Here is a 15,147-nt window from a genome sequence, read left to right as displayed (position 1 = left end):
AGCCAGACCCAGAGAAACAGGGTGCGTGGTTTCCCTCATTTGTGGTAGCTAGAATGCCTATAAACCTACAAGTAAACACCTTGCCTAGTTAAAAAAATATATGCTGTGTCATGATAAATTATACAGGCCTCTAGGCATTCACATACAGTGGGACCAAAAAAGGATATTCTTGGGAGAGGAACACAAAGGCACAATACTGATGTGCATCTGATCATAGAAAATAATATTGATTGAAATGAACTCCAGGAAATGAAGGCTTTTCTTTGTTATTGTTTCAATTTTCTTTCCATTTTGTCTTGTTTGTTTATCTGTCTTTGGGAGAGTAAAGAAGTGGCACAGAAATGGAGGGACAAAGGGTGAACAAATGCAACTTATAAACTATACAGCTTGTGGGTGGTGATGGGAGGGAAAAACTGGGAGAGAGCAAGGGAAGGGGTGACACTATTCAAAAAGAAATACTCTTTATCCAATTTATATAACAGTAAGCCCTGTGTACATCACCCTTATAATAAAAATAAAATAAAAAACGAAGAAAAAGAATGAAGTGCAATTGGAATTATGAACATTACAATGTTTCTGTGTATGTCCGACTTCTACTTGGGAAAAGTCCAAAGATTTGGATTCACTGAACTTCATGAGTCCTACAGAGCAAATGGGCTCAGTTTGTTTGTATCATCCACCTCCTTCTTATCCACTCTATGGCCCAACTGTCAGTGGCCTTATTCTTCATAGTTTACATTTTAGGGGACATGTTTATTAGCAGAAATGCTCATTTTTATACTTAATCCAACAAGTTCTAATCAAATCAGGAATTAGAACTTTCTTTGGCTTGGTTCTCACTGATGAAAGCTAAATATAAAGTTTTGGTTGATGAAAGAAATAGTGGCTTAGAGCCCAAGGGTAATAATTTCAGCTCTTCTTCTTACCAGCTTTGTGGTCATGGGAAAGGTACTTAAAGTGGTCTCTGACCCTCAGTGTCCTCATCCTACAGATGAAGATAGTAATTATTCATATTCCATAGAGCTGGGATAAAGATTAAGTAGATTAAGATCCATATAATGTTTTCCTGTGAGACCTCTCTATGACTCAGGGTTTGGTTGTTGGTAATAAAAATACTAATAATGTACTGGATGCTGGTGGCTCATACCTATAATCCTAACTACTCAGGAGGCTGAGATCTGAGGATCAAGCTTTGAAGCCAATCTGAGCAGGAAAGGTGGTGAGATTCTTATCTCCTATTAATTAACACCTAAAATGCTGGAAGTAGAGCTGTAGCTCAAGTGGTAGATCATTAGCCATGAGAACAAAAGCTCAGGTTCAGAGTTCAGGCCCAGAGTTTAAGCCTCAGCACTGGGCACGCACGCACGCACACACACACACTCACTCACATGTACAAAAAATACTAATAACTCCAAAGTGTTGCTTTCAGATTAAAAGTATATTCAGTGTTCTCCTGTTACCCCCTTTTCCTGATACTCATGATATTCCTTAGGAAATAGCCCCAGATTGAAGTAGATATGGTGATTGTCTTAATGTCAGTGGAAGTGGAACACTTTGTTAATTGGGCACATCCAAGTGGAAATAGACTTGCTATGGTTGAGGTATGCGTGGGAGAGCATAGAACAAGCTCATACTCTTCCCCCAGGCACTGCTGTGCTTTGTGCTTGGAAAATTTTGGTTTCTTGTAGTGTTTAACCCGACTTGTAATTTCCTTATGCCTTTATAAGATGAGGCACTGTATTCTGTCTAGATACTGGGCAGGCCTGAAAGCCATCTTTTGAAAAATAATGTTACCTATCTCTACTTTCAGCCATTATAAATTGATCAGATCACTTATACATGGAATTGGAAATTTTCCCCTGCTTATGAGTTCTAAGCAGTTGTAGATCTCTTTCATTAACAATTGATTTTATTACTTATATTGTATAGAGCAAGACACTCAAAATTAGATGAGATTTGCTTAGGATGACATAGACTGTGCCTAAGCTTTTCATCTACAAAATATTTTAAATTCTATATTAGAAATCATTTGGACTCAGTAGACACTGAGTTGAAAATTAGCTATACAACTTGTGGTTGGGGACAGGAGGGAAAAGCTGGGAGAGAGTGAAGGACCGGGTGACATTGTCCGAAAGAAATGTACTCATTACTTGACTTATGAAACTGTAACCCCTCTGTACCTCACTTTTATAATAACAATAAAATATATTTTAAAAATAAAAATGAGCAAATACTTGAATTGAAGAAAACCATTTTGACTTAGTAGACTATTGAAAATGAACTATAAACAACTTGTGGGCAGGAATGTGAGGGAGAAACAGAGAGAGAGTGAAGGAAAAGGTGACATGGTCCAAAAAGAAATGTATTCATTACCTGATTTATGAAATGGTAACTCCTCTGTATATCACCTTTATAGTAGTAATTTAAAAATATAAAAAAATCATTTTGGCAAGACTGGGGTTTGAGCTCAGGCTCTGGCATTTGCTAGAGTCATGAGCCATGCTTCCAGCCCTGTTTTTTGCTGGTTATTTGTAGGATAGGGTTTTATTTCCTCCTTGCTATGTGCCTGAGCTGCAGTTGACCAACTTGTAAGGCTTTATTGCTAGGATCATGCTACTGTGGTCAGACTTGTCCTTTGTAGAGATAGCGGCTTGAAGACTTTTCTGTCTGAACTGGCCTGGTACAGTGAGCCTTCCAGGCTCAGCCTTCCATATAGCTTGAGATGACTGCATTTGGCTATGGATTAAGAAGGGAATCTTAGGTATTGTTCTACCTGGGCTGCCCCAAACTGCAATCCTCCCATGTTCAGCCTCCCACGTAGCTAGTATTATAGGCTCGAGCCATCTGTGCCTGGCTAAATTCTGAAATGTTTTATTGTGTTAAAAATATATGACAGAAAAAATTTCCATGCTTTTTTTAAGCATTCAGACCAGCGGCACTGATTGCATCCTTACAGCTCTGGCGGCTGTCTGCTTTTACACTTGATCTTAGCCAAAAGGCTGAGAAGTGACTCACTGTTTCTAAAATTTTTTCATCACCCCAACAGAAATCCTACAGCACTTATTCCTCATTCCCCACCCCCAGTCTTGGCAGGCTCCAGACCTTCTGTCTCTGTGAATTTGCTTGTTCTAGACTTGGCAATGCTTTGTCAACCTGTGGCTAAGATCAAGAATAGATACTTCATGTAAGTGGAATTGTTCAGTATTTATTTGTTCATTTGTATTTTGTCCTTATTTCATTTAGAATGCATTTCTTTTTGCTAGTCCTGGGGCTTGAACTCAGGGCCTGGGCACTGTCCCTGAGCTTCTTTTTTTCAAGGCTAGCATTCTACCACTGGAGCCATAGCACCACTTCTGGCTTTTTCTGTTGATGTGGTAATGAGGAATCGAACACAGGGCTTCATGCATGTTAGATAAGCACTCTACCACTAAGCCACCTTCTCAGCCTACAATGCATTTTTTTAAAGATGGATCTAGGTTGTAGTGTTTTACAAAACGTCATTTCTTTTGTTTTTGTGTGTTTGCCAGTACTGAGATGGGACACAGGGTGTCATACTTACAGCTTGCTTGCTCAGTTGGCACTACTTCTACTCTACTCTAGCCCAGCTTTTTTTCCAACTATTTTTTGAGTGTCAAAAATTTTCTCCTAAGTAGCTAGGATTACAGGTGTGAGCCACCTATGCTTAGCACAATGTCTTTTATAACCAAATGCTCCAGTGCATATTTATGTCATACGTTGTTTAACCGAATGGCTATTCATTGATGTACACTTGAGTTATTTCATGTTTGTGTATTGTGCCTCATGCCCATTGATGTACAAGTGTGTTAAGTTGTCTGCTTTCTGTTCTCTTGACTATGACCTAAGAGTGAAATTGCTGGGTTTATGGTAATTCTATGTTTAGTTCTTGAGGAACTTCTGAACTGCAAAGACCTACAGTTATAAGTTGAATGGGACAATTTATTATTGTAAATAATTGAAGTTCAACTTGGTGGCCACTTTGGTCCAACCTTTTATTTTGTAAGAAAGGAAACAGATCCAAAGGCATTTTGATCTTAGATGGTTTTTGAAGGTAGTTTGTAATCAAGTAATTAGTTATTCATTGTCATTCATTACAAATAATTATTATTGGGAAGTATAAATTCCAAGTAAAAGTAAGATTAAGTTAATAACATGTTATGCTATAGAATTCACTTGATTGGGACAATCTCTACCCAAACTATATACTTCATTTTTATGTAACAGTTCCTGTTAACTTCAAATTCAAGGCTTTTACCAACTAGGTGATTTTGAGGTCTATGTTAGGAAAATATTTTATGCGGAACTGTTTGTAGAAGACCGTAAGATACCTTACAACCTTAGTGAGTGATATTGTTAATGGGTTGAAAGAATAATTGGTTGAATGTAAATCTGATTGGCTAGCCTGGAAAGTCAGAACTGTAGAGGTTATTGTTGCTGTGGAAAAATGTAGGATCAAATGAAAGGAAGGCCTATATCTGATAGTTACCAAAATTATTCTTAGTTTTATCCAGTTCCTATTACACACAAAATTCTTTTGTTAGTCATGAATTTATGGTCCTATGTGCGTATGGTCTTCTGCTTTATGTAACATATTGAATTAGCTTGCCTTTCATGTTTTTGTTTTTAAGTTTTTGTGGCAAAAAAAGAAATGAGTAGTTTAGTGTAAGTAAAACTAGAGAAAAACCCCTCTTACACAAAAGAGGGTGTGTTGTTTGCTGTTCATTGGTTATTGTACTCACATCTATCCATCTGAATCTTCAGCTTTTTCATTGGCTGCTACTATCTGTGGTTTTCCTTTCCATAACAACAAGGAAAATGGAATCGAAAGGTTGGCGTGTGTTAGTGATCACTGGCTAACTTTCCGTTGGTTCTCAAAGCACACACTTGATTATTAGTGGTACAGTTTTGCTTGTCTTTTTATAGAATGCACTTATTCTTTCTTTTTTTGCCAGTCCTGAGGCTTGAACTCAGGGCCTGGGAGCTGTCCCTGAGCATCTTTTGCTCAAGGCTAGCACTCTACCACTTGAGCCACTGAGCCATTTCCAGCTTTTCCTGTGCATGTGGTACTGAGGAATCGAGCCCAGGACTTCATGCATGCTTGGCAAGCACTCTACCACTAAGCTACATTCCCAGCCACCAGAATGCACATTTTCAAAGAAGTTTTCTCTTGGGCTGGGGATATGGCCTAGTGGCAAGAGAGCTTGCCTCGTATACATGAGGCCCTGGGTTCGATTCCCCAGCACCACATATACAGAAAAAAAAACGGCCAGAAGAGGCGCTGTGGCTCAAGTGGCAGAGTGCTAGCCTTGAGCAAAAGGAAGCCAGGGACAGTGCTCAGGCCCTGAGTCCAAGGCCCAGGACTGGCCAGAAAAAAAAAAAAAAGAAGTTTTCTCTTAATTGGGTTGAGGTTATCCGTCTCTAGTACATAAGCACTATCTTTATTTGGGGAGTCTCTGTCTTGCTTTACACAACTGTATGTTGCTTTAGTTTCTTTGCAAATTAATGTCTGTTCTTGGATACATGTATTATCATGTAGTAGTCAAGAACTCTTACAAATGAGATAGTCATCTTGTTTCATTCATAAAAAATTAAGTAGGATAGGGGTTTGTTTTCCTGTTGTTGTTGTTATTATTTTTTGTTTTTTGAGTAATATATACTAATTGTACTTTCATTCCATAGTTCCATAGATGTGTTACAACATATTTTAACTAAACACATCCTTATACTCTTTTAACCCTTATCTCCCTCCTTTACAAACCAATATTCAGTGCTGTCATATATGTGTGTGTGTGTGTGTGTGTGTGTGTGTGTGTGTGTGTGTATGTATACATTCTCCAAATCAGATAGTTTTTCTTTTATGCTCGTGTCTCATTCTTATCACTAGTATTCATCCCCTCCTCAGTGATGGTGTTAATGGGTACAAGGACTAATTGGTCTAGATTTTAGATTTTGCACCTGAATGAAAATGTGTGATGTTTTACTTTTGATCTTGGCTTGTCTCACTCAACATGATGACCTCTAGTTTCATCCATTTTTCTACAGATAATGTAATTTTATTCTTCATGGCTGAATAATGCTCCATTGTGTGTGCATATGTGTGTGTATAATATTTTCTTAAGTTATTGGGTAGGATGATTCCATAGCTTGAGGATATTATTGATAGTGCTTTGGTAGATATGGATATATGTTGATTTATACTCCTTCAGGTATATGGCCAAGAGTAGTAACACCGGACCCCAAGGTCTATTTTTAGTCCCTCCCTCCCTCCCTCCCTCCCTCCCTCCCTCCCTCCCTCCCTCCCTCCCTCCCTCCCTCCCTCCCTTCCTTCCTTCCTTCCTTCCTTCCTTCCTTCCTTCCTTCCTCCCTTCCTTCCTTCCTTCCGCCCTTCCTTCCTTCTTGTATGGGGGTTTGAACTCAGAGTCTTGCACTTTCTAGGCAGGCACTCTGTCACTTGAACTATGCCCCTAGCTCTTTTTGTTTTCATTATTTTTCAGTTCAGGTCTCTTGGTGACACCTAAGCTGGCCTGGGACTGAGTACATGGCAGAGAAAAATCACCCCCGTTGTTTTTCATCTTAATCCAAATCTTTTTCAGCCTGTTTCCCTCCTTAAGGTGAGAGGCTCTAGAGAATTATATGGGAACTTGACATTGTGCTCATTGCTTAGGTCATGTATCTTACTGTCTCCTTTAATACAGGTTACCCTTACTCAATGATGAATCCTACCCAGTCTTATTACCCCCAAAGCAGTCATGACTTGCTGTGGTAGGGAATTGCACTTGCCCACTTTTAAGAGAAAAGTTTCCACAGTTGCTAGAAGAGATTAAAATGCATTCAGGAATGTGACAGACAATGGTATTCTAGGAGTAAATGAGGATGCACTTAACCCCGAGTTGTTCTAAATCCTTTTATGAGTCTTAATTTCACAGTTAGACTATATGGATCTCCAACACTGTTTCCATGTTTTAAACTCTATGGTTCTTTCTCTTCACCCCTATTGAGAGCAACCCCTTTGATGAGGGCCACCTCTGCTTCAGAATATTTACCGTAGCAGATATTAATTCTGATCAATTTAATTGCATTTTAACTATCTGCAGAAGACTTGTTCTTTGAGATGCTGGAAAGCAAATTAATTTTGGCATAATAAAAAATGCAATGGGTCATAAAAATCAAAGCAACTTGATTTATTTCAGCTGATAATTAAATTAACTTGGTGCTTCCTACAATGATACAAATTTATGATGTCTATTTTTTACTGTAGACTCATGATGGTAGAGGATGACAGCAAGACCGCTCTTGTCACTTGAGAGAATAGAAGAACAATATTAAAACTATCTTACTGTATATTTGTCATGCTGTTGGTGACAGGGGGAACAGCAAGTCTTGGCTTCTGGTTTTGAAAATCGAAAACAGCCATTTGGGTCAGACAGAGTCCTTAAATCTCCCAAGTAGCTTGAATCTGCCAGACTGCTTCTCTTTCCCAATAATTGTCAGAAGGCTGAAGTAGAAAATCACTTTAAATAGCATTTCCTGGTGCTGGGAATATGGCTTAGCGGTAGAGTGCTTGCTTAGCATGCATGAAGAAGCCCTGGGTTCGATTTCTCAGAACCACATAAACAGAAAAAGCCAGAAGTAGAGCTGTGGCTCAAGTGGTAGAGTGCTAGCCTTGAGCAAAAAGAAGCCAGGGACAGTGCTCAGGCCCTGAATTCAAGCCCTAGGACTGGCAAAAACAAACAAACCAAAAAAACCCCAACAGTACTGGTGCATGTTATGTTAAATTCCAGTACCAGTGCTTTGCTTTTATTTTAATTATCTTAAATGGGGGCCTCAGAATAGTAATGGTTTGAATTCCCAGACATCTGATTTCTGTTTTCTCCTGTGTGCAAAAGAGTATCCACTGAGACGGGCATAAATACATAGTGTGTCTCATCCAAGAGTGCTGGAAAGACTCCTAAGGAGATCTAGAAGCATCTATTTTGACATGCTGTGATTCTATGCAGAAGAAACAGCCTGTGCTCCAGGGTAGGGGACTCTGTTACTATACTGGAGCTGAAGAACCCAGGTAGATGTACAAAAAGTCATACTGAACAGTAAGTCAGTATATCTTGTCAAATGTACCTACTCTTTAGAAGAACATAGGTACACATGTGAATTTTATTCAAGGCTTGTATACCTGGGAGTATACAGATGTTCAGGAAGTGAAAAGGGTTGATCAGCAAACACGGCTAACAGAACTGTCACTGTTTCAGCTTTGATTTCTCTTGTGAAGAGTGAGTTTCACCCTTCACTTTCCCACTCTGCTCCATGCTTTTCTGTGCTAGATGTTGGTTTTATATATTGATGTGTTGAATCTCAATGTGCCCTGTATTCTAGGATGTGCTGCTAAGCAGTCTTTCTAGGTGAGAAAAGCAATTTTGATTTCTAGCATCTGCCCATTTTTAAGATTATAAGTATTTCCACCATGGTTGATTTTAATGTGACATTGGGAAGAGATGGAGAATAGTGCTTGTTTGTTGGTTGGTTTATATATTCCTTTATTTTTGTATTGGTAGTGGGGACTGAACTAAGGCATTCACACCTCTCTTGGCATTTTCTGCTCAAGGCTGGAATTCTACCAATTGAGCCACACTTCCACTTCCAGCTTTTTGGTGGTTCATTGGAAATAACCATCTCAAGGACTTTTCTGCTCTGGTTAACTTTGAACTAAGATCCTTAGATCTCAGCCTCCAGAGTAGCTAAGATTACAGGTGTGAGTCACTAGTTCTGGGTGTGGAGATGGTGTTTGTCATGTGGCAAGAGACTATTTCAGAACAGGACTTATGGTACCCTTACTTGGTGTTTCCTTTCAATACAGTATCTACTAGTCTGAAAGAGATTATTCTCTCCCTTTTTTTTACCTTTGACATGCTGATTACCTGCAGAATTGCTAACTCAAGGACACATCTCTTTCTCCCTGTCTTTCTGTTTATGTGGCACTTAAGCTCCTTCTGGCTTAATCTATGTGTTTCATCTCAGCATGTGTTAGCCACTTGGTTCTGTGATTAAGAGAAACTAGTTTTTCCTTCAGATTTCAGAAATGATTAAAATGGGGAAGTTTCACTCTGAATAGCTGGGTAAAAGGAGCACAGGAAACTTGCTGTAAATAATTGTTAAATAGGCCTTATCTCTACCTAAGAGCTTCCCTTAGGTATTTGCTTATAATTTCAGTTTTACATCTTGTGGGATGCACTGTCCTTGATTCACATTGCTTGGTTTCTTGGCGGGGCAGGGGTTGGACTTGGTGTTTGTTTTAAGCATCCTCTGGCCTTTTATACTGTGATTTTCATGCAGTGAAATTTCTGCAGAGGGAAGTCTCTATTTTTCAGTTTTCTATGCCCAGGTCTCTAAACAAGTAACTGTTATATGTTGAGTGAATAATGAGAAATAGGCATAGGCCTAATTTTCAGTCTTATAATCACAAGAGGTCATGCCTGAAGAAGACATTTATATAGTCCAATTTAAAGTGAGGGCTGCACTTAGTGATAGCCCTGGTCCTTATAAATAAGTAAGGTAGATGTCTTCAGTGGGTCTTAGCTACCAGTCATGGATGGGAGCGAAGGAAACAGTGTTAGGGTAGAGGAGAAAGGAAGGATCATAGAACATAGAACGTAGAAGCTGGAGTATCAGATATGCTGGATGTGCTGAGCAATTTGTTCAAATAAGGTTAGGAGAATGCAGTAGACAAGAATGAGTGTCACAAGGCACCTGATCGCTCACCTGAAGACTAATGACACAGGACGTGAAACAGGCGTGAGTTACAGAGAACCAAGTTCTAGAAAGGATAATTTTACTTGTAATGTTTGAAAGCAAGTCTTCTGTAGTTCCCCTTTGAAGTGGGGAGGTTTAGTGTTGGAATGCTGTATGTAAAATCTTATGTTGTGTCAAAATGATCTTTCTAAACTTGAGAGTGTTGATTGATGTGAGTTGAGATGTATGGTGTCATACAGATCAAATATACTTCTAACAGCAGGATTGAAATGGGATGACTTTAGTTTGCTGTGCACATCTTTCAATGAGAGTGTTAGAAATGTATGGAAAATAAGTTTCAATGCAGGGCATTTCTAAGATGGTATTTAATATATATATAATACACATTAATTTATCATAAAGATAGGTTACTATAACTATATTAATATATATTATGTTAATATAGTATATGTTAACATACTAATACATTGTATTAATATATGATATGTATTAATATGCTGTTTTTATTATACTATAAGCAAATCTATATAATTGAATATATAAATAAACATAATAAACATATGTATTCTAAATCCTACAGGAGTTAGGTTGGACTTTAAAAATAAAAAAGCAGCCGGTTGCTGGTGGCTTATGCCTGTAATCCTAGCTACTCAGAAGGCTGAGATCTGAGGATTGCAGTTCAAAGCTAGCCCAGGCAGAAGGATCTGTGGGAACTCTGATCTCCAATTAACCATTACAAAACTGGAAGTGGAGCAGTGGCTGGAAGTGGTAGAGTGCTATCTTTCAGTAAAAGATCTTAGGGACAGTGCCCAGGCCCTGAGTTCAAGCCCCACAATCAACAAAAACATTAAAAGAAAATAAAAGGAAACAAATTACTGCTTTAAATCAATACATAGCATCCATTACCTTGTCAGGCAAATTGGAGCACAAAAACAAAGTATGATACATACAGCTCTGGCCTACAACTTAAAGAGGAAGGACACCTCTATGAAGTGAATAGAGAAGAGCAATGGATAAGATCCTGATTCTTTGACCTCCCCTAAATTAAGGCAGGCACACAGTAGAAGTAGGTCCTTTAAAAAAAAAGAAAAGCTTTGACTTGGACAAAAATTAGAGAGAGGGTTTTACTGAAAAGGAAAAGCATAGAATGAAAAGTGTATATATAGAGAGGAATGAAAAAGAAATGATAAATTTGAGTTGATAGAATACAAGGTAAATTTCCAGGGGATTAACTTAATTTCAGAACTATTTTTTCAGTTTATTGTTCAAATCCGATGTGTTTCATCATCCTCTGGACTTGTTAAAGTTTGACCTTCTCTGAGGGCCAATTTCACTTGACGTCTGGGAATTTTTGAGTTATCATAGGATTCTACTTTCTGATTCTATTTGTGCCAAAACACAATTGTCCTCAAATTATTAGAGAAGACAATACAATTAAGGATGCTACTATGTTTTGTGTGTGTGTGTGTGTGTGTGTGTGCACATGCACACGTGCATGTGAATCCTGGGACTTGAACCCGGGGCCTGAGTGCTGTCCCTGAGCTTTTGTTTGCTCAAGGCTAGAGCTCTACCATTGGAACCACATAATGGACTGGCAAGAAAAAAAAAATCTAATGGACTTTCCTGTCCAGGCTGACTACAAACTATGATTCTCAGATCTCAGCCTCCTGAGTAGTTAGGACTACAATGAGCTACCTGTACCCAGCAAGGATGGTAGTCTTTTCTTTTCCATTCTTTTCTTTTGTCAGTTGTGGGCCTTGAACTCTGGGTCTGGGTGCTATCCCTGAGCTCTTCACCTCAAGTTTATTGCTGTACCACTTTGAGCTACAGCTCCATTTCTGGTTTTCTGGTAGTTAATTGAAGATATGAGTCTCATGGACTTTGCTGCTTATGCTGACTTGAAACCACTGAGATTCAAATTTCAGCCTCCTGAGAAGCTAGCATTAAGGCGTGAGCCACCAGTGGCTGACAAGGATGGTATTTTTTGAAATAAAAACAATCTTTTTTTTTCAAGGCTAGTCATCAATGGAGACAGTATTTACTGAAACATTTCATTCTCCTCCCAACATTAAATTTACAAGATAATTAACTCTTACTTAATATCCTTATTTTCCGTTTGCTCACTGTTTGGATTTGTTTGCCTCTTGAGTATAAATTTCTATGAATCCCAAGCCCTTGGAGGTTTAACACTAGAGTCTCACACCTGAGGAATTTGCAGAACATTGGTTCTGCAAGTAGAGGGCTATTCTTCCCTCTAACCAACCTCATTTTTTTTCATATGTTATATATTTTCTTCAAGGTCTTGTATAAGGAAAAGAACAGAAACCTGTTACTGAACAAAAAAGGGAAATCTAAGAAAAAATGGTTGTTTACCCTCAAAGTCTATCTTTTGTTCCTCCTGTATACCAGTTATGTGGATCTGGCCAGTGTGAAATAACTATCCTTTCATGCTCTGCGAAGTCTCTACTTCTTGTTTTTAGAGCATGTGGGTTTTTGACTAATTGTCTCCACCCAGCACATTGGTTGGACCACAGAATGCCCAGATCAACAGATACTCTGACTTCCTTGTTTGGAAATTTGTTATTACACTACCTATTTCTTAGGACCCTAAAAGAACAAAATCCTTTGTGAAAAATACTTAAAAAAACTTAAAGATTCTCCATGGACAGGTCTCTTCTCCGATAGTGCCCAAATAATACTTGAAGTTTTGGCCTATTTCAAGTGCCTGAAGGCGAGAAATTTTTCTCTCATTGCAGTTTGGGGTCAGAGAGAACACTAGTAGACTAGAATATGGATCAACTAGCCCCTAATTTGAGAAATGTGAGAAATATAGTAGGGCTGAGCAACCTCGTGAATGAGGGTGGTTGGCTTGGCTCTCTTATGAAGATGAGTTGTAGGAATTGAGTTGTGGTTATGTTGCATTTCAGTACATGTTAGTCTGTATAAAAGGGTGACTGGGTGAAAGGTTGAATCAGCACAGAGAGCTCATCGCTGCTTTCTTCTTCTTTCCATTGCAGAAGTGCATCTGGATCCCCACCGAACATGGTGTCCAGTGGCAGACTGTCAGACAGTATGTCCCGTGGCAGCCAGCGACCCAGGACAGCCGGTGCTGGTGGAATGCCCTTCTTGTCACCTCAAGTTCTGTTCGTGTTGCAAGGATGCTTGGCATGCAGATGTCTCCTGCAGAGACATCCAGCCAATCATCCTGCCAACGGAGCATGGGTAAGAAGGAAACGGAAATGACTCAGTCTCAGCCGAGTTGCATTGAAAAGGGGTTACCTTAGGGCAGGTGTGAGGGCGTTCGTTACTTTCTTCTAGAACTTTCTTGAGAAGTGTTTCAGATTTGGTGAGTTGGTAATGAAGAGTAACAAGAGCACTTCTAAAATGGATTTGAAGGATTTTCCCAGAAGCATTGTTTTGGGATTGCTGAAAATAACATGAATTTTAGATAGAGAGACGCTTCACAGGGCACGGCCTTTCCATAGCCGTTGGCCTGCCTGCCATTGAGAGAGATCCTCCTTCTACTTGCAAATTGAGACAAATTGCTTTCTTACTTGCTTCAGTTGACAGCTTAGGAAATAGGCTAACCATAACAGAGCTAGGTAGCTAACCACTGTAGCTAACCACAGCAGTGCATCATTGTCCCTAACTTCTTAAGAAATAGAGGAAGAGTGTGCCTTTCTTGAAAGTATACTCTGAAATGACGATGCCAATGTCGGAATTTTGTTAGGATGAAAAGCATTGAAATCTATACCTTTCAATATGATGGTTGTATAGCAGCAGCTGGGCTCAGTGAGAGACCTTTGTGTTTGATTCCTTGCTTTGTTTGAGGCTACAGCTGTTCTGCATGAGCAAGAAGAACAAGAACAACAACAAAAGCCAAACAGTGTTCTAGTCCAGTTGGCGTCATCACCCAGCTACCACGTATTGAGTGTGTCGATCTAGTCTTCAGAAATAGTCATGCTGCCTGGCTGTGGAGCTGGGCTTGCATTTCAGACCAAACAAATAGAGAAAGACAAAGAGATCTAACACAGGCCGGCAGGAGCCTCCTCTGCCAGCTTAGAGCCAGTCCTTCCACATTCGCACAGTGGTAAGCTCTTTTGGATGCATGTCACAGGGCAATGTGAAGAGCTCAGAGGAAAGGATGGCTTGAGTTCTGCCATTGCAGCTTAGTATCTCTGTGTCCTCTATGAGTCTGTTACCCCAAGGGGAAAAGAGAGGGATTAAGACAGAAACTCTTGCTGGCCACTGGTGGTTTATGCCTATAATCTTAGTCACCGAGGAGGTTGAGATCTGAGGATGAAGTTGTTAAGCCAGCAGGGCAGAAAAGTTTGTGGGATTTCAACTAGGCAGCTAAAACCTCTATCAAGTGGCAGAGTGCCAGGCTTGAGTGAAAAAGCTAAAGGATAGCACCAGGCCTGAGTTCAAGCACCAGTACTGGCACCAAAAGAAAAATAAGTAAAATATAAACCCTCCCACCACTACACGAGGTACCAAATCTGATGATAGATTTTTGACAACTCTGTGGGTCAATCGCCTGTGTGCTGGATGGTGGTTATGGGGAATAATAACTAAAACGTAATTCAGTGCTACAGCTCTTTCTCATCCTAATTTGGATCAGGAATTTTCATTTATTTTATAGTCTTGGTTTTTTAATCCTACTCTTCCACTTATATTTAATGAGCAGATCATTAGATAGACTATCTGTTCTCCACTTGGAGCCTGAGCTAGTTTCTTTGTGCCATAGCTGACTCTTTGTACTTCTTATTCAGACAATGTGCTCAGGGAGCAAAATATTAATTTGGTGGATCAATGAGTTAACTCAGCTGTGGAAAGCATAATTAATATAATTTACCAAGTGCCAAACTAAGTAAATTAAAATTCCTTGTTTTGAGTGATCTGAGCAACTCCATAATCAGTATCTTTCTCATTTTTGCCACTCCCCTCTCCTCCATCCATTTCTTTGGAAATGAATTCATAAGCACAGATAACTAAGAGCTTATTATGTAAGTATTTAGAGCCATGGGAATTCAGTTGAAGACCACTGATTGAATATAATTTCTCACCCATTTTGTTTTCAGGCCCCTCTTTGGGACAGACGCCGAAGCCCCCATTAAGCAATGCCCTGTTTGCCGGGTTTATATTGAACGCAACGAAGGCTGTGCTCAGATGATGTGCAAGAACTGCAAGCACACGTTTTGTTGGTACTGTCTGCAGAACCTGGATGTGAGTTCCCCTGAACACGTTTTCTTCATGTGCTTTATCCTGCCTAACAGACTTTAAAGATATCAAGTCTGCTGGGCGCTGATGGCTCATACCTGTAATCCTAGCTATGTGGAAGGCCAAGCTCTGAAGATCATGGTTCAAAAACCAACCCAGGCTCAA

The 15,147-nt window shown here is 39.5% G+C and overlaps 1 protein-coding gene across 3 annotated transcripts in view; it reads left to right on the top strand.

Moving 5' to 3' along the window:
* The window catches only part of Rnf144b (ring finger protein 144B), a 161,120-nt gene that overhangs the window by 137,997 nt on the left and 7,976 nt on the right, over positions 1-15,147 (top strand). For all 3 annotated transcript variants that reach the window (XM_048348403.1, XM_048348402.1, XM_048348401.1), the window contains exons 5-6: positions 12,780-12,984; positions 14,844-14,988. In XM_048348403.1, coding sequence (XP_048204360.1) covers positions 12,780-12,984; positions 14,844-14,988 — 350 coding nt within the window. The remainder of the gene's footprint in view (positions 1-12,779; positions 12,985-14,843; positions 14,989-15,147) is intronic.

Source organism: Perognathus longimembris, chromosome 6 (genome assembly GCF_023159225.1).
Source record: "Perognathus longimembris pacificus isolate PPM17 chromosome 6, ASM2315922v1, whole genome shotgun sequence".
NCBI classification, from domain to species: Eukaryota; Metazoa; Chordata; class Mammalia; order Rodentia; family Heteromyidae; genus Perognathus; species Perognathus longimembris.
The sequence above is the reverse complement of the archived record's forward strand: the minus strand, read 5'-3'. Positions and strand labels throughout refer to the sequence as shown.